Source organism: Aquila chrysaetos, chromosome 4 (genome assembly GCF_900496995.4).
Source record: "Aquila chrysaetos chrysaetos chromosome 4, bAquChr1.4, whole genome shotgun sequence".
Classification (NCBI taxonomy): Eukaryota; Metazoa; Chordata; class Aves; order Accipitriformes; family Accipitridae; genus Aquila; species Aquila chrysaetos.
This window is the reverse complement of record NC_044007.1, coordinates 37,113,219-37,138,439: the sequence shown is the minus strand read 5'-3', so window position 1 is coordinate 37,138,439 and position 25,221 is coordinate 37,113,219. Positions and strand designations below refer to the sequence as shown.

The 25,221-nt window shown below is 39.2% G+C and overlaps 1 protein-coding gene across 2 annotated transcripts in view; it reads left to right on the top strand.

Moving 5' to 3' along the window:
- SULF1 (sulfatase 1) overlaps positions 1-25,221 on the top strand; it is a 123,669-nt gene that overhangs the window by 34,975 nt on the left and 63,473 nt on the right. For both annotated transcript variants that reach the window (XM_030012641.1, XM_030012642.1), the window contains 2 exons: positions 24,003-24,164; positions 24,487-24,721. In XM_030012641.1, the coding sequence (XP_029868501.1) occupies positions 24,550-24,721 (172 nt within the window). In that variant the 5' untranslated portion in view covers positions 24,003-24,164; positions 24,487-24,549. The remainder of the gene's footprint in view (positions 1-24,002; positions 24,165-24,486; positions 24,722-25,221) is intronic.

The window sequence follows — 25,221 nt, the reverse complement described above, 5'->3', positions numbered from 1 at the left end:
AAAATTTTGCCAGGCTTTCTCTCACAGTAGCACTGGGTTCTCAGGCACAGCTTCCCTAAAGCATAAGGAAAAGCAGTAAGCAAGTTTTTTTAGTGTTGCAAGTGAAGTCTTATGTCAGTGTCACTCTTCCAAAGGCAACAATATTATATTGGCTTATATTGTTAAAATTCAGGATTACAATTGATGCTTCTGAACACAAGCCTATATTTTTCCTCCCAGCTGCAGATTATAGGACACTAATATGCTTTCTGTACCCTTATGAGGAAATAAGTGTGCTGAGTTCTGAATGCATGTATAAGAAAGGAAAATAATGCATATGTGTGTGTGTGTGTGTGTAGCTAGATATAGATAAAGACATAGATATAATCTCTAGCCTTGTTTTGTTGTGGTGATCGTTGACTCCCCAGACATAAGCTGGAAATCATGAAAATTTACGAAACCCTCCCCAGTGTGACTCTTTCATCCTCTTCCTCTTTCTCTGTATCTTTTGTAGTTGTACAATAGTTGTATCTTTAAGTACAACTCAAAGGAACATCTCCAGGGAGATTTTAGTCCATATATGTACAGTAGGTTGATTATATTCTAAAATTCTTTCAAATTTTTGCTTTTCAGTATATTTTCAGTAAAAGGGGTTGGGCAATAGCTCAGAAATTACACCAATTAGCTGATCTACTGGGTGGGATTCAGAAACCTAAATGTAGGTGTTTGTTAGTGTGTGAATATCTGGTCTCCCATTATAGGCAATAGCATTTTAATTGATACAACCAGTGGGGCTTGGAGAGCTGCACCTGGACAAGCTAAATAGTTTCCAGGTTCCCCTACTGTACAGACTAGATTCCCCTCTGACTGTCATGGGAGCTTAGACACCTACCTTCTGTAGTGACACCAACATTTTGAGAATTAAATCTAGGTGTCTAAAATGTGGGGGTGAATCCCACCCAATGTAATTATTTAAGTAGATGCAGATGTATGTGTGAAGTAAACATGGTGATTGGATTAAAACTGCTGTGATATTAATATGAATAAATTCCAACCTATTCTGTTATGTGGCCCTCAGGAGTAATGAAAATTCAGTGTATGGCTAACTTATTTTTATGTGCATTTACTTATCACAAAAGGTATATATATGCCTGTATTAATGAGGCAAGTAACTCTAGAGTATCTTTCTCATAATTAAGATATTCAGGGTGCTCCGTAAGCATTTAGTAATGCTAACTCCCATTAAGCATTACATAAGTCAATTACACTTATTCATTTCCAATGAAAATATTAAAACCAGAAGTTAGAGAGCTAGTCCTGTAGAGTCCGAACAATTCCAGATAATGATTAGTACCATAAAGTAAGAGCACTCATCACCTTCAGAAGTTGTTTAGTACTAAGCAGGGTGGAATCCTCAGGGACATGTTCATACCTCGAGAGGGGCTCAGCCTAAGACCTAAGAAACACTGACAAGTCATCAAAACAGACCTGAAGTGATTCATAGATTTTTGTGCTTGATCCTGTGCATGAAGGTGAATCTGACTATAAGTAATAAAATTCATTCCTTTAAATAGTAAGATTCAGTCTTGTTCTTCTGTGCAAAACAAGTTACTGACAGCCTAGAAATAAAGAAGGGTTTGAATTTCTTTTAGACTCAGAGCTCTTAAATTATTCTGTCTCAGCACTGCCTCGCTAGGTATGTTGGTTGTGCACCCATTCAGAAGCAGGATACAGTCAGTACTTGATTATCCATGTGTTGCAGATTATTCATGCCACAGATATTAGCTGAAGCTCAGACCCACATAAATGTGGCTACGCTGCTTCCAGGAGCATCTCAGCTCCATAATCAGTACAACTGCTTTTGCATTACACAGAGCTGGAGTTAATAAGCCTGTATGAATTTTATCTGGCTCCATGGTAAGCCAGTTCCCTGGGAAACACAGAGGCTCTTGATGGTGTCAACCTGTATCCAGCTGGGCTTTATTAATTTGGGCTCAAGGCTGCTCTGCCGAGCCCACAGTGGAGCTGGCATTGATGGCAACCCTGAGGCTGGCAGGTGACAAAGGGTGGGGGGAGTGAAGCGGTTGCTTCTGCACCATGGTCCATTTTCCTAGAAAAGGAGTTTGTGGTTTATTAGTGGAGGCACAGTGCCACAAGATTTCAGACAGTTTGTTCAGGTTTTTTTATTTTAACTAATGTGTCTTTCTGAAGTGCCAGGAGGAGTTGCACGGGCCTGTGTTCAGTCAGAGCGGTCCATGTGTTCCAAAACCCACTCTGGATATCTATAGATTGAGGAGGTTTTAGTGCTTACTTAGGCTTAGTAGGGTAGAAGTTTTTAAGTTGTCAATAAGAGATTGATTGTAAGGATGTGTATTCATCTCTAAACTGTACTTCACATCAGGAGACTCTAATGCATCAATCCTAGTCTGACACTGGCACTATGATCTGGGCAGCTCTTGAAAGCCTGTGGCATGCCATAGTGCTCCAGCACTGATTCTTTCAGTTTCTCCAAACTTTTAACATTCACACACAGGTACTTTCTTCATATTACAGTGAGACACATATGTTCTACAGTAATCTTAAAAGCCTAGCCCCAGATTTATTAAAATCTTAGTGGTTTGTGATGGCTGTGAAAGTTGGTGCAGTTGAAGCATGCTGTTTCCATACCTGATGGAGGCACTTCCAAAAGAAGTTGTTCTTAGCTGCCCTTGATTTTGCCTTGCCAAAAGCAGGGAATTCTGGACAATAAACTTCTGGGATATTCCCCCAGTTTCTTTATGATCGTATATTCGTTTCTTTATTTTTACTTTTCAAAAGTCCTATTTCAAGTAGTGGAGTTTCTGAAACTATAATGTTAGCTTGTGTATAAATGAAATCCAGAAACCTCAAACATGCTGTTAGACAATGGAAAACTAAGATCCATGGACAAGACTGAAACATAATTAGAGAAAATGTAACAAGAAAAGCATCTTAATTGTGCTGAAGCAAAGGTTTCTATGGACTGCAAACATTTTTAATTTCTATAGCAACTTATCATCAAGAACTTTCTAAAAAATATTAATTAATTAAGCCTCACAATTTGCAAGGTAAATAAGTGTTATATTGGGATGGTTCTGTTTATCATTAGGATATAGTCTGATCTATTTGTAGTTGATGTTTGGCAGCATATACCCCTGTTGACCCAGATGGTAACAATCACGTACAGCAAGTATTTCTAGATTGTAATGGTAGACAAGATTCTGACCAAAACTTCCTAGACATTTAATGTAAACAGTGGCAAAATTAAGACACTGCGTAAACTGAGAAAGACACTAGTGTCAGTATTGTCTGTTAAATGCATTGGGAACTCCCATAAATACAGGTAGTTCTAACCATGTCTTGGTATTTGCCTGGGCAAGTCCCTTAATCTTTTCTTATCAAAACAAGGACCAAAGACATGCCATGTGGAACAGATTCTGAAAGCTCTGTGGAGCCAAAAAAATCCATTGCCTGTGGCCCCAGAGAAAACTTCATTAAGGACATTTGGTAAGACTTCAGTGTGCTTGTACTTCTTTGAGCCTTTCTGCTAGAAGTTGAATTATTTGAACTATGTCAATAGTTGCCCGAGTTTGTCTACATGAGTTAAGTCATTTAAGAAATTACTTATAAAAGTAGTGAATTTGATAAGAGTACAAGTTAAGCTAATTAATCATCAGTTAGTCACGGCCTTGTATCTAGACAAGCAGCAGTCTTGCAATATGCAGTGCCTGGGGGCAGTAAGTAAGAATACTCTATCTCACATGAAGCTTTGGGGGCATTTCTTTTTTATCTCACTGTGCTAGCCTATAGACATACTATAAATTCATTGAAATGGAAAACCCAATGTATTTTGTACAATCTCTGCCCTTCGAGTGGTATAATCCAGACACTGTATTCAACTGAATTTCCTCAGCCTGTTGGAAAAAGAAAGGTCTGACTACAGAAGCCCCTGTGCCACAAGCAGGCTTGTATCTTTCCCTAAAGCTTCAGAAACTTTAAGTGTATCCAGCAGGTAAACTAATCTACCTTCAAGGTGTCCCCATTGCAGAACTGTAGTTCAGGAAAAGAGGTGATCTGTTGGGTACAATGCTCAGAACCATTTCTTTGTAGATGAAAATCAGTGCTTATCACACCATCCAGAAACAGCTAACCAGAGCAGCTTTTGTTAGTGCATCATTTCTGTCTTGTAACTCTCCTAGAGTTGAACGTTCTGCAGCAGCTTCAGAGACTTAGTGTGTTTCTAACAGCTCATAGTCACACATGATGTAGTAGACCTTTAAGGATCTAACTTAAGGGCAGTTCGGCATACTTAGCTTTCACATGGCAGACCTGTTACATGTCCCTTGTCTGCCGCCCATCTTCCCTACCTGGGGAGCTCCTTTCAGCTCATGTGAGTGAATTTTCAGTGCACCTGAGTGAAACTCTTTCAGCTGCTTCTGTGGCTGCTTTCTACTGTGCTTGTCAAATCTATCTGAATTGTACCAAAGTTAACAGGGCTAAAAACAGAGCAGTAACTAGGAATTAAGAAGCTGATAATATCAGTGTGGCCAAATGTACTAATCATAAAACAAAACAGTAAAATTTCACTGCTCGAATGGCAGCTTGTTTGCTATACTATACCAGTTCCTGTATTTTACATGCTCAGTTGAAGACCGAAGAAATGTCTCTTTTTCAGGGGATGATTCAGTTCATTCATACCATAGCCATAGGCAAAATTCCTCAGCATGCTGTATTTTACTGTGAGAATATTTGTGTTCTGAAGTCAAGCTCAAATGTTCAGTCATTTTAACTATTTGAACAAACCAATTGCTTAACATTTCAAGTCACTTTTTAACAAAGTCCGTTTCTATACAAAAATGCTCCTAGTTAATTCTTGAGTTTACTTTGCTAGGCCAACCACACTGAACTCTTGAACACCCAAGGAGTAGGTGCAGTAATATGAAAAGACAGTAAAAATACATTACTATATTTACCTTAAGCAAATTCACTGTATAGGAGGCCCTGCATTAGCAGGGTGTCCAAGGAACTTAAGGCAATTATGTGATGCAAAGCTGTAGCAGCAATGTTTCCAACCTTGCCAGCACATGGTAAGAAGCCAGCAGGTGTTTCTGTCATCTGGGAGAAGAACCAACTCTTCTGCCTGTCTCCCTCTTCTCCCCTTCTGCCCTATCAAAATGAGTGCAAGAACCAGATCCTCACCAAAACCGTTAGATAATGTAGTGCATGACGAGGGAAGTCTCTCACACAGGAGGGACATACCAGCTTGTGTCCTGGTAAGGAAGGCTGCAGAGCTGGGCAGGGCTGAAATTTCAGCTTTGTGTGGTTCTGTGGCTTCTTAGACGGGTCCTCACCCTTACAGATGTGAGATTAGTTTATTGTAAAGAAGAGAAACATAGAATTACAAACTTGTAACTCTATCAAATGAAAACCATGCTTCAGAAACAATAGCTGGCTTGGCTCAGTACATAGGAGTGTTCCCTCTGACTCTCTATCTTTAAAAGAGGCACTGGGGAGCATGGATTAAATTATTAAATCCAATCAATTAACTAATTACATTAAAGCAGTAAGTTGGATAAAATTATTCGCTTTTGCTTTACAATATTATGAAGGCAAATTCCCTGCACAGCTTCACACATAAAGTAGGAAAGACTCTTATTTAATGGGACTTGGCCACAGGAGTTGTGCAAAGGATCAGATCCAGAAATAGCAGTCAGAAAGAAATGATACTTCAGACAAAGTGGAGCAGTATTCCCTGACAGTTCTGCCAAATGTGTTGATTTATTTTAATGATTTTTTTAAGCACTGAATGATACTTTGTTTTAGTGGCGGTAACCTGCCCAAGCTAGCAGGCTACATGACACTGAAGTCATGTTTTGATTAGCATTAAGATTCCTACCTGCCTAAATCAATTCATTGTGCAAAGGTACAAGAGCCAAAAAAAGTAATACTCAGAATTAATGATGTTTGGTCATCTATTCTCCAGTGAGGCTGGAAACACAGATGAGTGTAGCGCCCTTCCCATTGCGTGTCATCACAACTCTGTCTTCCTCAGCCCTGAAGAAAACACATTTTTAACACTGCCAACTCTCTCTGCTTTGTCAGACATCTCATTTTTGGCATCATTTGATTCTAGGAAAACTTATCTCTTATTTGGAAGAAATATAAATGTTCTTAAGGACTTAGGATTGCCAAAAAAACTTTCAAAATGCACAACCATAGAGGCTATGAAGCCAAAAGATAAGTAACACCAACACAGCATTTATTATTTTTTAAAATATCATTATTTTGAAAACAGTTTCTTGATTTATCTTGGGGGTTTGAGTCATACCTTTTTTATTTAATGCTTGCTGTTGACAGGAGTAGAGTCTCTTCATTTTTCAGTGGGTTTCCTGATTTCTGCTGTTCAGTAACTTGAACATCTCTGTCATTTTCATCTCCATGGTTCACCTTCTTTCTTTAATATACTGCTACTATTGAAATAAGTGAGAGTGTTGCCAATAAGTTCAGAATGGAGCTTAACAAAAATATCTTTTGGGAAATTTAAGCAGAGTCCTTCAGACTGTTTCAGACTAGACCTATTGTGCAGCATGGTTAAATCATTGTTATTCTTTTATTCCCTCTGTATAAATATAACAGCAGTATAAAAATCTTTTTGATGTCTAGGATAGTGTATGGCATCACAGGAAAACTAAGGAGGTCTTCTAAGCTGATTAAATAAAACCAACAAGAGTCACAGGAGGGAAGGGAGGAGGGAAAACACTTGCTTGCCTGATCTGAGATGTTTGCAAAAGCTGCAGCAATTCTCCACCAGTTAAGGATTGAAGTTTCCCTGGTGGACTGATGACCTTTGATGTGATAATTGCTGGTTTTCCTGAAACACCAAAAGAGAGCATGTATAGTAGGGTTAGAAGAAAAAGGGATAAATATTAATGAAGCATTGGTTTTTCATTCAAAAACAGCAGGAGCCGAGCAGTTAAACGCTCCTTTTCATCCCATGAAGCAGGATAGAAACTAAGATCCCGATAATATTTGCCACATAACTTAATCTCTGAGCAGTTTTACAGAGTGTTGTGTACCTCTATGGGTAAGAGCTTATTCTGTTCTTGAGAAAAGTATTAATTCTGTTAGGTTTTCCTTCTTGTGAAATTGTCATATAAAATTTAATTTTAAATGTTATTTTAAGTATTAAGTTTTTACCTCCAATGTAACACATACATACGTGTAAGGGTATTAATTTTCCATTATGGTGGCCTTAGAAGTTTTATTCTTCTTGTCAGGCAGGGTAAGGTGCCATAGGAGAGGAAAAAGGTGAAAGTATTATCCTTCTTTTGTTGTGATCTACGTGAAAGTTTCTACCCTTTATCTGAATCCAGGTGGATCCTAAATTGCTACTTTTCAGCATCCTCTTGCACACAGTTCACCACCATCTGCTTGATCATAGACAATAACAGGTAAATGTGCTATAGTCAGCATGCAGTTTGCTTTGTCTCTCACAAGCTGGGTGAAAAGAAAAATGTTTGCAGAGCAAAACAGGGACAACATAGCCCATTGCTTACTGCAAAGACTTTTTCTTTTTTTTTTTTTTTGTAGTAGAGATGCAAGTGTTTTATTTACCTGGTGAAGTTACTTTCTTCTGGAGTTAGTTCTTAGTAGGTGAAAAGATACTTAGATTTGCCAAAAGGCTTACCATCTCCAGTCAGATGTTAATTTGCATGTCTGTCATGGCTTGGAAAAGATTAAGTATTAGCCTTTCTTCTAGCATGTCAGCCGTATTGTGCTGTTATCTTGAAGTATTTTAAGGCCAAATAAAATTGAGATTTTCAGACTGATTAGCTGGTGTCACTGCAAAGGCATTTTTGTATTCAAGAAATGTCTTTGTTATAGCAGCCATCATATCTGACCTGCTCCTTAGGTCGATAAAGATGAAGGGCCCTTGGTCTGTTGCAGAAGGAACTCATTGTGGCCCATGACTGGGCCTGCTTTCATATGCATACACTTACTGCCAACCTAGCAACATACATGTTCTCTTCAAATGATTAATATAGCATCAAATGAGACATACTGTTTCTCTGGAAAACATCCTTGTAAAGCTGACTTAAATGGGAGGTTAAATATCAAAGGGCTAACACAAAGAAACTGAATGATCAAACAACTAGACTATTTTGTGATTTACATGGGTTATTTTGCTGATGATTAAGTAAAGAAAAACCTGCTGAGATGAAGAGTAAGCAATTACACATTGAGGAAACTCTCATACTTACTGCCTTATTAGTAGTATTCATAGACTGAGAGACCCTCCACATGGTGATCACTTGCTAATTCCTTATAGCCAACAGCTTTGATGTGCTTACATTACGCGATTTACTTGGAGGAATGGAAAAGGCAGGAAATATTCACTGAATGTGTAACCACTGAGCATCAGAGAAAAACTGCAGAATTCAGGAAACATTTGAAAATAAAAAAGGCTGCATGCTTATTAATGGCTGTATCCCATCTTCAACTGTCAATGTCCTTTCCTAGAAGGCCATTTAATAAGAATAATATGTTAATCATAACCACTGGTTATTGCAAGATACAGAATAATTCCCAAAAGTTAGAGGGAGATACTTCATTGTCAGCACAGCTGACAACAGCAGTAATAGTTGGCTGTGGAAGTAGAGAAAACTTTGATTACTAGACCAGACCATAAAAATTTCCTTTTACTGAAGTTTCAGTGTGTTACATGTACAGAAAAGACTTGGGAAAATGATACTTAACAAAGATTTTCACTAGAATAGTTATTCCTGGTTCCTCCCATCTGCAATATGGCTTCCTTTCTGGTAAGGAACCTTGTCTTTATGCTGACAGTCATTTTAAGCTCCTTTCCTGCTGCTAGGGAAGGGGAAAGGTGCTTGAGCAAAAATTAGGTACAGATGTCAGTTGATACTTTTAGACAGATTCAAAAACAATTCTAGTAATGGTGGATAGAAGAGAACATCTTACCTGTGTCTGTGCCAGTAGTGAACCAAAATATCAACAGATGGTGACTACTGTTCAAATGCCAGCAAGTGATGTTCCTTGAAGCACAAGCATGTTGTGAGGACATTTTTTCTGTGAGAGCACATAGTCTAGGGACTTGTGAACAAAGTATCAGGATAATAACAATAGCCTGACCATGGGATCAGCAAGTTCATCTACTGGCACAACTGTGCTGACTTACAGTTGTTCAAGATGTGCTGCACTTGCTGCAATGGATGACATGCCCAGTTAACAGATGATGCATCTGCCTTGATAGTCCACAACACAGTAGCAAGTAATATGTCATATTTTAGTCCCCGCTGGTATTGGCATTACTGAAGTCTGAATGCCCTGCAGATTATGCAATTTAAACGCCGTCTGTTTTCAAAGAGAGAAAAGGCATGGTGTTGAGGAGTATTTAAATGTAGAATGGTTGATGGTTGCATATATATATATGGCAGACAACCACAACACACATGAAGACTGTAACATGAACCCATCTGAAAATTTTGTATTAGTAAATAAATAAATATCAGTAAATCTTTTCCAGTTCCCTTACTTAGCTCCTAAGGTAACATGCACCATATATTACTGAAGAAATACAGTCTGTTTAATATTCCTACAGCATGGAGCAGTAAGTGAAACCATGGTTTTACTTTGAACATTGACCGAAATATGGCATTGTCAGCTTATCATTTCTCTTAATAATTTCTAGTGTGTGATCAGTTTACAAGTAAAGAGGTGAATTAAGTGTAAGAAGGTCTTAGCGCAAATGCAATGTTGATGAATGGAAACAAGTCAGGAATACATCTTTAAGGAGGCTTACCTGGATAATCATTAAGGATCTAAGCTCATGGTCCAGTCTAGCTTGACATGTCACCATCCATAATAAATTACAGAATGGTGTTGGTTTTGGAAAGTCCTTCTGGCATAACATACTCAGTAGTAATATCATCAGGTTTTAAGGGAGGCCTTGTACTTATGACTGTTGTCATTTAATATTGTAGGGATGTATGATCTGCACTGTGTCTTTCATTAAAGGTAAAGCTGGCCAGAGGATGACAGTTTAGCTTTCAAGGATTCAGATTTTTTTCACTTCACACTGCAATGAAAACAAAAGCCTTCCAGTGTTTTTTATTTTTCTTTCCACAACATGAAATTGTATTGAAATTTATTTTCAGATTGAAAAGTTAAGGTTTTCCATCTGAGCCTCAAGTCTGGGATTAAGCAGAAAGCTTAGCCTGGACTCAGAGCAGTCAAGCTGATCTTCCTCTGTTTTAGTTTCAATGCTATTTCATTGATACCAGTGATAATCAATTTGCTAATTCTTTGCACAGTGAATCAAGGAACTTATATGAAAGATGTTATGTAAGAAAACATGAAAAAATACTGAAAGTGTTATACCCAACATATAGTTAACAAACAGAGAAAGACACATTAAAAATTTGTCCAAAAGTCCTATTCAACAGGATATTTCCATAACATATGGCATAAGGAATAGTTTTTCAGCCATAAGCCTTAGGCAGGTATTAGATGCTAACTTATGACATTCATCGCACTGTCTAGGAGATGCATATGATTCATACTAGTCAATCAGCTGCCTTGGTTTTAAGCAATTTCACACTAAAAAGAAAATGTATTAGCAAAAGCTCTTTGCTATTTGGTTACGGTTCTTTGCTTCCTAAAATTGCCTTCCCACTGTGTCCTCACCTGTAAGACAAAACCTGTATCATTTGACTGTTAACAGTTGGTACATATTTTGTATAGACTGCTGAACTGAATGTTAAACCACGGAAGACAGGATACTTTATAATAAATAGATCCCCCTATCATACTGGTAAAGGCGATGATTTGTGACATGCTCCATTCTACTGTATCACAATTTTTGTTTCTTTGTTGTTGTTTATGCCCTTCCCCACAGAATAGCCGATTCGGTGGATTTATCCGTAACAATTTCCTGGCGAAATGTACCTGTCCATTGCAACTTTTAGGGCAACTTTTCTGCAGTTATAGATAGTGGGGTTTGATTCTCATGCAGCCGGATAGATACTTTTTCAGTCATTTACAAATGATGCTGCTGCTGCCCGAGCGTGTCATGGCCGAGGCGCTGCTGGCCCTGCCTGCCCCTGCCCAACCCCTGGAGCCTTCACCTCCCTGCCTACAGCCCAGGGCCCCATTCCAGCCCCCCCGGGGCTCCCCCCCTCCCCGGCCCTGCCAGGCCGTGGGCCTTGCTGAGCCAGGCCCACCCATGGGCTCATGTCCCAGACGGGCCTGGGCTTGTCCCTGTCCCTGTCCCCGTGCCCAGCGTCTGGGGCTGGGGCTGCGCCGGTGCCCCCCGGAGCCCTGCTCCTGGCCGGGGCGCGGGACAGGCCAGGCTGCCGGACCCTGCCCGGCCGCTCCCGGCCACGGCCCACAGGGCCCGCGCTGTGCCCTGGCAATGTGGTTGTAGATGTTACTTGAAACACAGGAGGATTTCATTTGCAGATACATAAAAATTACATTTGTGAACGTAGGAAACGCGTGCCAACTCTCAGACATTTTGCTGCGTCTCTCCCAGCTCTATCCCGAGTAAAGCTGAATATGTAACTCAACGTTGTAATAAAGGCCTAGTTTGGGGAGAGAAAATCACGCAAAGAAATGTGTAAGAGTTTTACAAATAGTGGCAACGTTAAGATAAATGCCTCTGACCAGGGGTCAACAGAGTTTTAAGTGTAGGAGATAATGGAAACATAATCTGGTGCCATATGACATTTTAGCATAATGCATTTTTCATTTCAGATCCTTTCTCTCTCTTTATACCCTGAAATGTGGTATATTTTTGTCCAAGTTTTAATGTGTCTATAATCGAAAGATACTTTACCACCTAGGGAAGAGGTAGGTTTCTAGGAGCTTTCAGTAAAATGGAAAAACAAGAAGGTGGGGTAACCTGAGCAGGCGACCGAGCGGTGGATTATGCTATGTGGTATATGGGTGCTGTGATCCCTGTCCTGCAGGTCTGGGGAGGGGATTTAGGGCGTATCATCTGCTTGAAACTACTCTGCTTTTAGAGGAGATGCTAAGGACAGTTAGGAATTTTATAAAAGCCCATTATAAAATTGAATAAAAGAACAGAGATAGGAAAATGTTGTCTTTTTGGGGTATCCTCCTTTCTGTAGCTTGGAAGTCTTTTGCACTGCCTCTCTGTTTAACACCACCACCACAGTTAGTGGTTTTTCCAAACAGTGTTCATGCTTTTCTTTAGGTGCAAGTTACAGTTTCCAGATATGCATCAGGACACTACACACGAATAACAGGGCGTTTTCAGTCTGGAAGTTTTTGTATGTTAACATTCAGTGTTGAGTTCTTCTGCCATAAAGGAAAATGTCTGGGCAGAAGACAGGGGAAGATTATGCCACGAAACTCCTTGTAGAGTTTTCCAAAATATTCTATCCAAGAGGCATTTGCTCATCACGGTAAGGCATGGAAAGCACGTCTAATTTTGGAGGGAAGTTACCCAGAGGCTGTATTAGTCTAAGAAACCTGTGACCCTCAGTCTCAAAGAGTATCTATTACTAAGAGCTTATGATCAGAGCTGTCTACACAAGTAACCCTTAACATGGGCAAGATTCTGTGGGAACAAATGCAAGTTAATAACTTCATTCCTACTACAGAAAAACTCTGGGAAATACATTAATCGTTGTGATGTTAATAGATCATAATGATATCTTCAAGAATAATATGGTTTTTAATAGATTTTATAGTATTAAGAAATAAAAAGGAGTTGTAAAATTTAAAACATGCAGGGCTGGTTATGATTAGCCTTTTTTTCCAGGAGACTTTTCCTATAAAACTGCTTTTTTGTGGTTATAAACCTTCTGTCAAAATCCTGAAATTAAATCTAGAAATAAACACATTTTGCAAATGCAATGCCATTGTAAATAGAGGTTTGGAAAATTATCATTATTCACCATCTGCAGCTCCGTGTTTAGAGTTTTGCAGTCTTCTAAGAAACTAATAATCATCCTGAGTGATATTTTCAGGAACAATTGGAACTTTCTGACAGCGCTAAAAATTTGAAATTCCATATTTTAAAGCAATAACTGTTTCACATAGTGAGACAGAGGATGCAGCATTTAAACTGCCTGCATTTAGACTTTAAAATCAGCCATATGGGACAGAAGGGGTCCCTCTGGAAAAATATTCGTTTAACTCCTGATAAATTACTCATTTTTGCTTGTTTATTTTAAAGGACAACGTACACAGGAATGTATTCATGGCAGATGAATTAGCTCCTATACTATGACTGTGCAGTGTGGTTAGTGTGAAACATTTACACCACCCAGCTCATCAGAAACCAGTCAGATCATTTGTTTCATTCCAGCTGTGCTCTTTACATTTACATGGGGCCTGGGGCAGAGGGGTTTTCAAATCTCTCTTTTCTCATAAATAAAGTTGCTCTTCTTTTCGAAATCCTGACTGCTTTAATCACTCTGTTCTAGTAACAAAAAAACCCCACCGCAAAATGATGTCTAAATCAGTTTTCATTTCCGCAGAAGCACTGAAATAATTGGAAGACTTCTCCCTGGTTCAATGGACTTTGGTCAGCCTGTAACTATAGCAAAACTAGCTTTTTTTATGGCACAATTAATTTCTGGTCCTAAGAACAACACAAAAAGTTCAGAAATAATCAGAAATAGGAAAATCATGTTTTCAGTCAATCCAACTACTTGAAAATCTTCATTGATTCATTTACTTTACAAGGAAAGGCTCTGTGAAATGTTTGTTTCACTTAGTTCAGCTCACTTTTCCCTAATAGCAATAGCTCTTTAAACAAATATTAACATGTATTTGACACAGCACTTGATAGACAGCATCTAAAATACTATGTCCAGTTCTGGGCCCCCAATATGGGAAAGACATCAATAAACTGGGGTGAGTTCAGCAGATGGCCATGAAGATGGCTGGGGTTGGACCCGTGCCCTGTGTGAAGAGACTGTGGGAACCGGGTTGTTCAGCATGGAGCAGACATAGCTTTGGAGGGTCTAACAGCAGCCCCCCAGTGGCTACAACGAGGTCACTGAGATGATGGAGCCCCATTCTTGATAGTCATGCATGGCAGGAGGACAAGAGACAATGGGCATAAATTGAAACAAAAGACGTTCAGACTTTGGATATAAGGAAAACCAAATTTCACCCTCAGGACCACCAAGCAGTGGAACAGGGCCGCAGACCATTTGGGCAGTGCCCATCCTTGGGGGTTTTCAGGGCTTGACTTGGTAAAGCCCTGAGCAGCCTGGTCTGACCTCACAGCTGAGCCTGCTAAGGACAAAGAGAATTCTCTATATGTTGGTCTAAGCATTCCTGAATTGGGTCATTGACACAGTTTATGAGAGACCTTTCATACAAGAACATCTCATCTACATTTAGGAAAAAAACATCCAGTAAAGCAACATTGATGGTTTCCCCACAATAATCACTGCAAACTGGAATGCCTCCCAAATTCCTTCCTACACAAAATGAAGAAAAGCACTACAGTTCTGTCCTTTGCCTTTTTATCTCCTCTCGGTTATCTGGGAGTGATTTCCAATGCATCCTGGTCTTTCCCATTCCTGATCCATTCTGTATTATTCAGAAGCTTCTGCCTACAGATTACCAATTTCTATTCTTGTCTTCCTTCTCTGTGCATAATGCACAGTCAGGTGCTGGGACATAAGGTTGACTGCCTGCTCCATCACTGCTAGAGAAAATAATTCAGTATGTGCTGTGTCAGGCATCTTAGTACAATCTTGGCTCATGAGCAGGCTTACAATTAACTATCTATAAAGATACAAAATATATATATGATTTATAAAGATGATATAAAATCATGTCTCTTCATTGCTAAATAGGAGCTTTGCTTAATAAGAAGTGCATTGGAAGTAAAAATATGTGTGCTTGAATGTGTTCAGCTTCATCTTCCATCCTTTAAAACTGCTCTCTCATCTACAAAAGCCCAGACTGTGAAATTGAAAGTACCTGTATGTGCGCTTGAAAGATGAAGAAAGTCTTTCCACGGGCATTTTCACTTGGAAAATGAAGGCGCATTTATATGTGCTACCCTTTCAAAATGTTTTCTGAGATAAAGTTATTCACAGAATAATTTCAACAAGTCATTCTTGAGTCTCTTAGATCTCAGACTGAAGATTATTTTCAAACAGCTCTTTGAGAACAGATTTCCACAATTCAGGCTGAGACAATTGGTATTGCTCAGACACATAAGCTGAATATGGTATATTCTGTCCTTGAACAGGCAAGTGTGACTCTAATTTCAGGCTTTTTTGGTAGGAATACTAATGTTCGGATGAGACTCAGTATGCAGATGCTTTGTACATTTTGGCCTTTCCTCATGTGCCACTGATGGTTAGCTTTTTTTGAAATATTCAGCAAAGACCTTAAAGCATCCTTGCACTAGGGATATATTGAAAAGCCTGCAGGAGGTTGTTTTAAGGAGTTGAGCAATCCTGTTCAATCCAGCAGACATATTTATTTTGCACAGCAGAACACATGTATCAGGGTCTAAGTAAGGACTTGGACACCTGATTTGGCAGTAAAATCCATCAGTTTTATTCCTTGCTCATATTTGCTGCCATTCCTGTGCAAAACTTTTTTCACCTGGTAGGACATGGCCATGTGGAGATGACTTTCTGAGTTTCCCCATGGTGGGTTAGCCACAGGTCACCCCGGGAATCCCCCCTTAAGTGTATTCAGGTGTGTGCTTGAATGGGGACTGTGGGCCAGCAAGGTGACAAGAGGTGAGGGGACTTGGAAAGATTATTGTGATAGCAGACACAAGTCCCCTGTGATCCTGGGCTGGGGCTGTACCTTGTGTCCCCCCAGGTAATGCAGCTTGGGGAACACCAGGGGCCTCCTGATTACAAAGGCAAGTTTGTAAAAGTAAGATAGATAGTAGGGGTAATGTGCTTCTCGGCAGTGCCTCAAGTCAGTGCAACTTCCTTGATGGCTAGTCTTTATGGAAAAGGATATGAAGCATCTGGTTTTTGTAACAGATTGTTTTGTTTGGTCTGACTGTCTGTTTACTATTATTAGTAGGCTGGTTTCTCTATAGTACAGGTTTGTCAGGGAGGAACTTATTTAAAAACACATTTCTTTGTCTGTCAAGGAGCTTTTACATGTATATCAGGGAAGGTGAAATTTATACTGTGCCAGGACTGGAAAAGCTGCTTGACAAAGAGAAGCAACCTAGTAAGGAAGATCTTGCTTAAAAAATGGTACTCAGGACCTGATCTATTTAATCTATTTTAGTAGTCCTATTAAATTCAGTTTGAATGTATTGAGAGTAAAACTCATTTGAATATAATGAGACTACTCAAAAAAAAAAAATTATTAGGCTTGATCTCCAGACCTGGAAGCAAAAGAGAAAGTCAACAGACACCATATGCAGTCTGTATTGAATCTACGTGCACATAAGCACACTCACTGTGTGTGTAAGCACACAAAGTACTGATGCTATGAATAAGTTCACTTTCTGAAGTTCGCTTTCTGCACTGTAGTATAATAGAGTAAGTTTTTCAAAAGCACTTACAGGAACTGCCCAACTCTCCTGGTTAGCCAGGGGCTGGCACCTATCTAAATTCCCATGGTGTTTCTGAGTAGTCAATCCTTCCGTGCTATAGCTAAATGTACATCTGAGATCCTCTCCTAGGAGTACAGGTGCTCTATCTGTTTACATACATACAGTTATATAGCTTCATACTGCCAGTTCCTCATGCTTCAGTCCTTACATAGATTCCTCTCATCCTCATGCGGTCCTGCCGCTTCCCCTGGGCAGCCAGCAAAGAGAGTGGCCTGAGCAGCCGTGCATTAGGCTCAGCTTCCACCCAAGACCACCCACCCACATGATGGCACAACCTACCTTAACCTCTCCCTGTGATAATGGAGGTGTGTACATTACCATGAGGAAATGGGCATGTTCTCTGTCTTCTCCTGTACGTGTAGATCCTTAGATATTCTGTGCTAAAGATGCTGTATTCATATTCAAGTTAATCACGTCCATTTATTTAGGAAAACAAACTGTTTCCCAAATCAAAAACCAAAAACCCCTCTTTCAAAGAGAGCTGCAGATCTTTGAGGGGAAGTAAACATCTAGAAGGAAGCTTTTTAAATTGAAAGATTTCTCTATCTAAAGGCGATGTGAAAAGCTATGCCCTTGCAGTTTCTAAAGCCGATGGACTTAAACAGGAACTTAAAGAAATGTGCAAACTCTGTCACTGTTGTTCACCTTTGTGATATGATCTCCCAACTCAAGACTACTTACTGGATCACTGAACTGTCAGTGTGTTGTTGTATGATATGTTTTCATAATGCCCCACACTGCTGAAGTGAGCAGGGTTATAGCAAAGATATATGGGTTTAAAATGGAATTCTAAAATTGCCTGAAATTCCTTCATACACAGAGTTTACTCTTTATATTTGAAAAATACTTGGAGTCTTTTAGCAATTATATTATCTGGTAGCTGGAAAGCCACTTTCTTTAAAGATAAAAAAATCTGATATCAGAAGCCTGTTTGGAGCCTAGTGCACATCTAATTATCTTTCTCAGTCTTAATTATTTAGCGAGTGCTAATAAACTGCACGTATCATGACACTCATGTTTAATAAGCATATAAATTTAATTGATTTTTTTCCTTCTCTTTGAAGACTAACAGACATGGAATTCAATCAAAAGGCAATGGCATTATAACTTCCAATATAACATCAGGTTTTAATAAGCCTCCTGTTTGCTGCACACATGTGCTTAAGACTGCCTGGAAACCAAATCAGCAGAGAAAAGGGATTACTTTAGATTACTTTGAAATGTGCATTGTTTGAAATGGCCTCTGGTGACCAGCTTTCATGAATGGCTGATTTTACTTGTGGGGCACGTCATCTGGCTCAATTATACCAGGCTCTTTTGTATGACAAGTGCACTTCTTGGCTGTGTTGAAATATGAAATTCTAAAACAAAGTAAATCAGATGGTGAGAAATAAATTTAAGTAACTGTATATTATTAGAAGTTTGTGACTTAGCAGCAGGCACTCTTCTTACTGAAAAATATGAGTGAATTTTCTTATAAAACTTTCACAGATTTGAAGTTAATATGAAAATATTATTTTAAATTTTCTTTAATGTTTAATTCAACTATATTAATGGCATTAAAATAAAAAAAGACATATTTTCCTTTTCTCAGAGACAGATCATTTCTTCTACAGTTATGTATTTTTAAAACGTTATTGGAGTTTGTTGTTTTACTCTAACATATGAAGTGTTGGAAAGTTTTACCTACTAAGAATATCCCTTAACCTGTACAAAGTTATAAAAGTGGGTTAGCAAGTGTGCATTATACTTTCAAGTCACTGCAGGCTTTTTCCTTTCTTGTCCATAACCGTTTGCAAAATTACAATGTAAAAACGTAATATAAGGTTATGATTCTCCCTGCCTGCAATTACTTTAAATTATAGTTACTTTAAATTAATCTAGCCTGAGGCACTGATGATACATCATTATAATACACAGATTACATTTAGAAGGTGAGCAGATAACTGATTGATTAGTAAAGTGTGTTGGAAATCCAATAGGTAATGATGAGATTAGACCCAGATAGGAAGTACATTCTTTGTGTTCACTGTAAATCCTATACTTTACAACTAAGATTAGGGGATTAACCTTTAAGAAGAGATGGTAGGTCTTGCTTTTTCCTGACTTCTGCCGTACTGTAAATGTGTTTCCCATGGCTGCAGGCTCGATATTCCCACAGGAAACTGACCTGCAGATTTACGCGGTCATGCCTGGTACCCTGAGATCACAGTGTTTGTCTTTTAAATACAAGATAGCAGTGTAAGACGCAAGAAGAGCATTACCTTTACTACACTTAAAACAGTCATGTGTCAACTGCTTTTTCCACTTAAGTGCTTCACTGTATGAGTGAAATTGAGAGTTGTTGTTGTTGTTGTAGAGTGTTACAAACCTCTAGTCGTCAAGGCAATATGATTTAAGGAGAGATTTAAGACTTCTGAACTGCTAGGTTGCTTTGGTACAGATGAACATCTCGCCTCCCTGACCTTTTATTATGTAATTTCAATCTGTCTGCACAATCTTCATGAAATTACTAATCTCATGAAATTACTAATTTTGTTGCGTGTCTAACCACACACCTGTTATGATTCATAGCATAGACTATGTGACACTTTAAGAGGTCTATCCACCCTTTGACATAAACATCAAACATTCACAGAGACTATAAGTGTGTTGCTGAGAAAACCCCTTTCACTCCCTTTCACCTTGGAGTTTCCATGTATGCAAAATATTCTTGAGTACAGCAGCATTGCTAGGTGCACACGTTTCACTTTAAAGCAAAGAACTGAAAATGGTAGGCGTAAACCACTGAATCTGATCTTTGCAGGGACACTGGTGAGTGAAGCCACCTCCAGTTAACATGATGTCAGTGACGCGATTTCTGGCACTACAGGCAGATTGGCAGGTTTTTGAAATGCCGCTGACCAGGTGCCCACCAATGTGACCAACCTCCAAGGTCATATTGGAAATTACAAAATGCTGTCAATAGCGAATCCCTCCTCTGCTTTTTATGAATGAAGAGAATTCTTCTTGTTGTCCTTTGCCTTTCTACTTTTCTTATGGAGAGTCTGATTTTAAGGAAACAGAGAACACTCAGGTCATGTTCCTGTAAAAAACACTCATCAAAGCTAAAACTGTCAAGTCAGCAGGCCATAGGTAAAATACATAGGAAGGTAATGTTCTTCTGCTTGGGGTGAGGAAAGAAAGCTCATTTTCTTGTGGTGATTGATAGCTGAGATTTTATTTGTTTGAGAGGTTTTATCCATTTCTTTATCAGAGAAACCTGTGAGAAGAAATTATCCAAGATGATCTTTTGCATAAAGGAAATGAGGCAACTTATCACTTGCAATGACAAGGCCTTCTGCTTCTTTTCCATGCTTTTGATATATTTTTGTGCAAGTTCCTAGCACTTGTCAGCAAATCTCAAAAATGTCCTAAGCAGCAAAATGTTCATTTGTGGACTATATCTTAATGTCAATTTTTGGAGGCAGCGAAATCTAAGTACAGAGAAATAGTCAGTAGGATACTGGATAGTAATGAGGAACAAAACACTTAACCAGAAAATTGTTACCGCATTAGGAGATTCTTGATTTAGGATCCCTGCAGTACCTTACATTCTCAATTCACTGGGCACATTTATTGCTAATATCAGGGGAACAGAAACCTGAATTCTGGTTCTCAAGCTCCACAATCACAGTCCACAGTATTACTAGTATTGTTACTATTACCGCTGTTTCTTTTATTGCCCAGAGTTGATCCATTTTTGTTTCTAAGGAAAGGCCACTAGAACAGCAGGTCTTAACCTATGACTTCGGATGATGCGCTGTCCTCACTGCTCAGGCTAGAAAGAAAACACCAGCAATTTGGTGTAGAGGAGACAAAGTTGTCTCCCCTTTGTTATCACTTGGTCATGAATTACTGATGTGGGGCAATGCATAGCCCATGGTATTGGAGACGTACATATGTCCAGTATCCTTACTCATTATCCCCACATTTGATTTCAGATTTACAAACAAGAAAGAAACCTGTTCATGTAAGCCAGATTCCCTATGCAAGGATATGTTGAAGCCACATTTGTAGAGTATTAAATATGAAGAAGTCCACACATCTTTAAAGCTTATAATGGAGTATACTTATGGATACTCAGTGCTTTGTTTCATAAACAAAGTGTATGATTCTGGACAGATATTTATTGGCCAAACACAAAATGACTCTTTAAGTGAACATAGTAAAAAATGTGGACATGAAAACAAAGTGGATTCTCAAAGGGAAAATGCTATTTTTTGAAAACTGGGTGTCTTTTGTTGTGTTCCAAACTAAGCACTTTCATCCAATGCACTGAAAAATCTTAAACACTTCTTGGCCAAAACGAGTATAAAATCTACGAATAGTTTCAAAGGATACTATTCTATCTTTTGCTTTTCTTCCTAGTCACTGAAAGATATTCTCTTAAGAGACCTAGAAATAAAGGCCTCCTAGTTTTTATGCCACATCACACGAAGTGGCACTGTAGCCCTTCTTCGCAGTGCCCTGCCAATGTAATTCAAGTTTCATGGGTAATTAACTCTCCATGCCAACAAGTCCTTGAACTGCCTGTTATAATACTAGCAGCATAGAACCAGCTAAAGATCCAAGTTTTCGGATTTTATCCCATGAAAGGTGACTGCAAACTATGAATTTGTTCTCCTGTGAAAAAAAAAAAAAGAATGACCGAAAGGAAAAATTACATCCAGATGAGGAAAAACAGTTTCTTTGGATTTCTCTGGTTTCATTTATTTACTGACTACATTTCAGTTGTCATAGGTAAGTTCTCTAGGAAAAAAATCCTTTAAATTTTCCGAACAGCATATACAGAAGTTATGATCAGCACTTGTTTACTTGGCTAGAGAAAAGCATTTTATACTACCGTCTTAATTTCTGAACACTGCACAAAAGATTTTAAGTTTACTTCCCCATGTGAATTTGAAAAGATCCCTTTTAGAATTTCTCCTGTCTTTGTCTATTTCTCAAGACAAATTATAGTGTCTGTAGGTGCACTTATAGACTACCAGCCAGTATCCAACGCAAACCTTGCAGCCTTGTCTTTCCTATCAAGCCTGTATTTTGACAGTTTTCTTTACTTCATTTCCTTCTAAGAGTGGGAAACAGGCTGTAAAAGGACAAGTTGTCAAAGATCATCTTTTAATAAAGATATGTTGTATGCAAAATTGAAATAGTTATGAGCAACAAAAGGTGGCATTACTGTGCTCTTGTGCAAGAAGCATTCAATGAAACTTGGGCAATTAATTTTATATGTGTAGATCAGTCCTGATATTTTCCTTTATCCATCAAGAGGAAAAAATTAGAGTTGGAAAAGAAACCCTTCATGCTCTTTTTCCTAGAGAAGACTTGTCCAAGGTGGCCCTAACTTGCTAAAGCAAAAGGATTTTTTAAAACTAACTAGTGTAGCCCAAAGAGGGTGAAATGAAGAATACTTGTTAATGTTCATTTGGATTAGTGTAAATTTTATTAGCACTGAGGTGTAATTGTCAGGAACTTGTAGTTTCGTACTGTGAGGGATTATTCAAACATGTTGGTGCCAATGTTTGCTCAGTGCAGTCAGGATGACTGCACTTTCTGGGTCAACATTGTCTGAAAAAGTTTGCTGTACAGTACGACTGAGGTAAGAAACTAAACATTGAGTCTCACTTCATGTAGCCTTTGTGCTCTGTGAGGTGAGTCAAAGTTTTGCTATTTAAAGATCAGACATTTAGAGAAATTGTATTTCTGCTTTTGCACCAAGAGCATGTGGTGTCTGGTGTCTGTCAGAAGAAGGCTGACTTCTCCGGTGACCCTGGTCTCTGGGGCTTTTGTCAGCTTTTATGTGATTACAACAAATACAAGGAAATCGAACTATTTTTAAAAGTCAGTCCAGACTAATTACAGACTTCCAGTCTACTTACCTGAATGTTGTGCAATCACCGAAATGGCGTTTAACGTTAAATGCTGATCCCCTGTATTGGCTTTGCGGTGCTCTAATGTTAGTTGGAGGCTGGACGGTTTGTTGCTGCAGAGACAATGAAAGACAAGATTTCTCTGCAACAGACACTTGGATTTTCCTTTTAAAGACGTTCACACTCTTCTGGTGTAATTGCAGCCTGCCAGAGTGAGGAGCATGAAACTGTTTAGCTTGCGAAGCTTAAAATAAAAGGTGTATGTGAAAACAAGAACACGATCCTTTTTCTAGCAGTCCAGCACCAAGTCCCATCCCCTCCCTCTCCTATGGCTTCTTCCCCTGAGATTTAGAGCACCTTCCTATTAGCGCAATTTTAGGTGAGTGATGGGGCACTTTTTGTCCTCTGTGTTGCTCTCATTAAATATTTCTGCTTATTAATCTGTTTGTAGTTCATGTTGCATGTCTGAATATGATGTCTCAGGTGTGGGTGCACAGATCTCCTCATGAATTATGCTCCAGTCTAATTATATAATGTGCACCCCGGTTCCCATGCAGGCTTCCCCTCGGGCAGACCTCCTGAATGTTCTTGGGCTTGGGTGGTTTTCTGGGGATTTTTAATTGACCAATGTCACCGTGCTTTATCCATAGTCCCAAAATAAAAACAGAAGGAAAGTATGTGGCAGGTCAATACCCTGGAGGGAGCAGGCATGACTCTGCGGTTTCTTTCCCACCCCTTTCCTTTTTGCCCCCAGATATCCCCTCCCTTCCCTTGTGTAACAGGACGGGTTTGCAGAGCTTCAGTCAGTAATGCCAAAAATGTTAAAGTGTAAGTGGCTACCCATTCCTCCCTGGGCCAATCAGTCATTTTCAGTCACAGGTTTAAATCTGCTGCAGCAAAGCCAAGCCTCTGTGCTTGCATCAGGTCTTACAAAAGCAAGGCTGTTTGAGTGACAGGCACGGAGAGGGGGTTCTGATAACGTACTGAGCCGAGTCTGGAAGCGCAGTATCAAGGACAAGGCTGTGCCAGAGGTACTGTGCATTATGGATGAGGCATTCAGGTCCGTCATTGATTGATTGAGGGACAGTTACTCTCTTTCACAATGCTGGGTAAGATCATCTGGACTGTCACTTAATATGAGCTTTCTTGTCAGCGGGAAGATGACTTTTCACATAGTGATCCAATGCAGACTGCAAATGACAGCCATGCTCTCCCTTCTGTTTTGTAAGGGTTTAGTTGCTCATGCAGGTGAGTTAACCTAAAATAGCTTTATCGCATGCCAGGTGCCATACGCTGGAATTAACTCTTATTCTCAGAATCTCAGACTGACTATAAATATTGGAAAAGCACCTGCGTTTGATGATGTGAGATATAGGTCCTTTATCTCTAGCAGCCAAGGTGCCATTTAACTGCTGCATAGGTATGGTATTAAATTAATTAGGGGAGCTGGGGGGAATGCAAATTTTTTTACTCTTTTCTTTCAGGACAGAGAACGAAGCTGTAACGAACAGTTCTGGAGACTTTGAAGCACAGCCACAGTACTGAGGTCTTTGACTGACAAGCCTTCTGCTTTCTCCTTCTTACAGGGCTCCTCCTACAGATGTTCTGAACACGTCTGCATCCTGGCAATTTTTTACTGTGCCCAGGTACTGAATGTAAGGAACAAGCTACATAAAAAGAAGCGTGGGGTGTAGGAGAAGGAGCACTGTGAGGAGTATACCAGAAGTCATGCCTTTACAAAATGCAGGCAGTGGCATGACTTCAAGCAAAAATTATTTGAGAAAGCGTAGTTGCAGAATGACCGAGCTTATTTTTAGAAAATGACAGAATAAAGCTCTTATTCCACAATATGGCTTATAATCATGTTAAATGGTATGTGTCAGGCTTGACTTCCCTAAGTGTTATCCTTTCACTGTGTGACTGGAAGTTTATTTATTGCTTGAACAGAATTTCTTTTCCTCCCTACAGGTCTTGAAAACTAGAGCTCAGGCACTTCTGGATCGGTCTTTTAATTGAAGTACTGGAACTACTATGAAGTCTTCTTGGTTTGCACTCATCTTGGCAGTGCTCAGTACTGAACTGCTAACAAGTCACTGTTCCACCGTCAAGTCCCCGAGGTTCAGAGGACGTGTGCAGCAGGAGCGAAAAAATATCAGACCAAATATCATCCTTGTACTCACAGATGATCAAGATGTGGAGCTAGGTGAGAAATAATTGTTATTTGCTACTTCATTTCCTCACATGTCTTTCAGTAATTTCTGCCAAGCAGAAAGTACTTTAAATTCAGGGAAGGTACTGGTCCTGGAACAATATCAGAATGTGGGACAAGTTTGGAAAATGAGTTAACAAATATTATTTAATAGCATTCATCACATTTAATTACAGACTTTAGGACAGCTATGCTTATCAAAATCCACCATGGAAAGCTTTAATCACCAGCATAGAAGGATTTAATAATACATGCAAGGACATACAGGTAAAAAATTTTCATCAGAAGCCCTTTTTCACTTTGTGACTTTCTGTAGCATTTAAAAATTTGAGCCTTATGAGGCTAACCTTTCCCTCAATGCTGTATAGGTGAGTATCTATACTCTCCACATATTTGTCACATGCATATATGTCATCTGACATGTTTATGCACACAAACAAACTGGTCTGGTTTCAGGACATAAGCTTAATATTTCTGTGAATTATTAAAGTGTT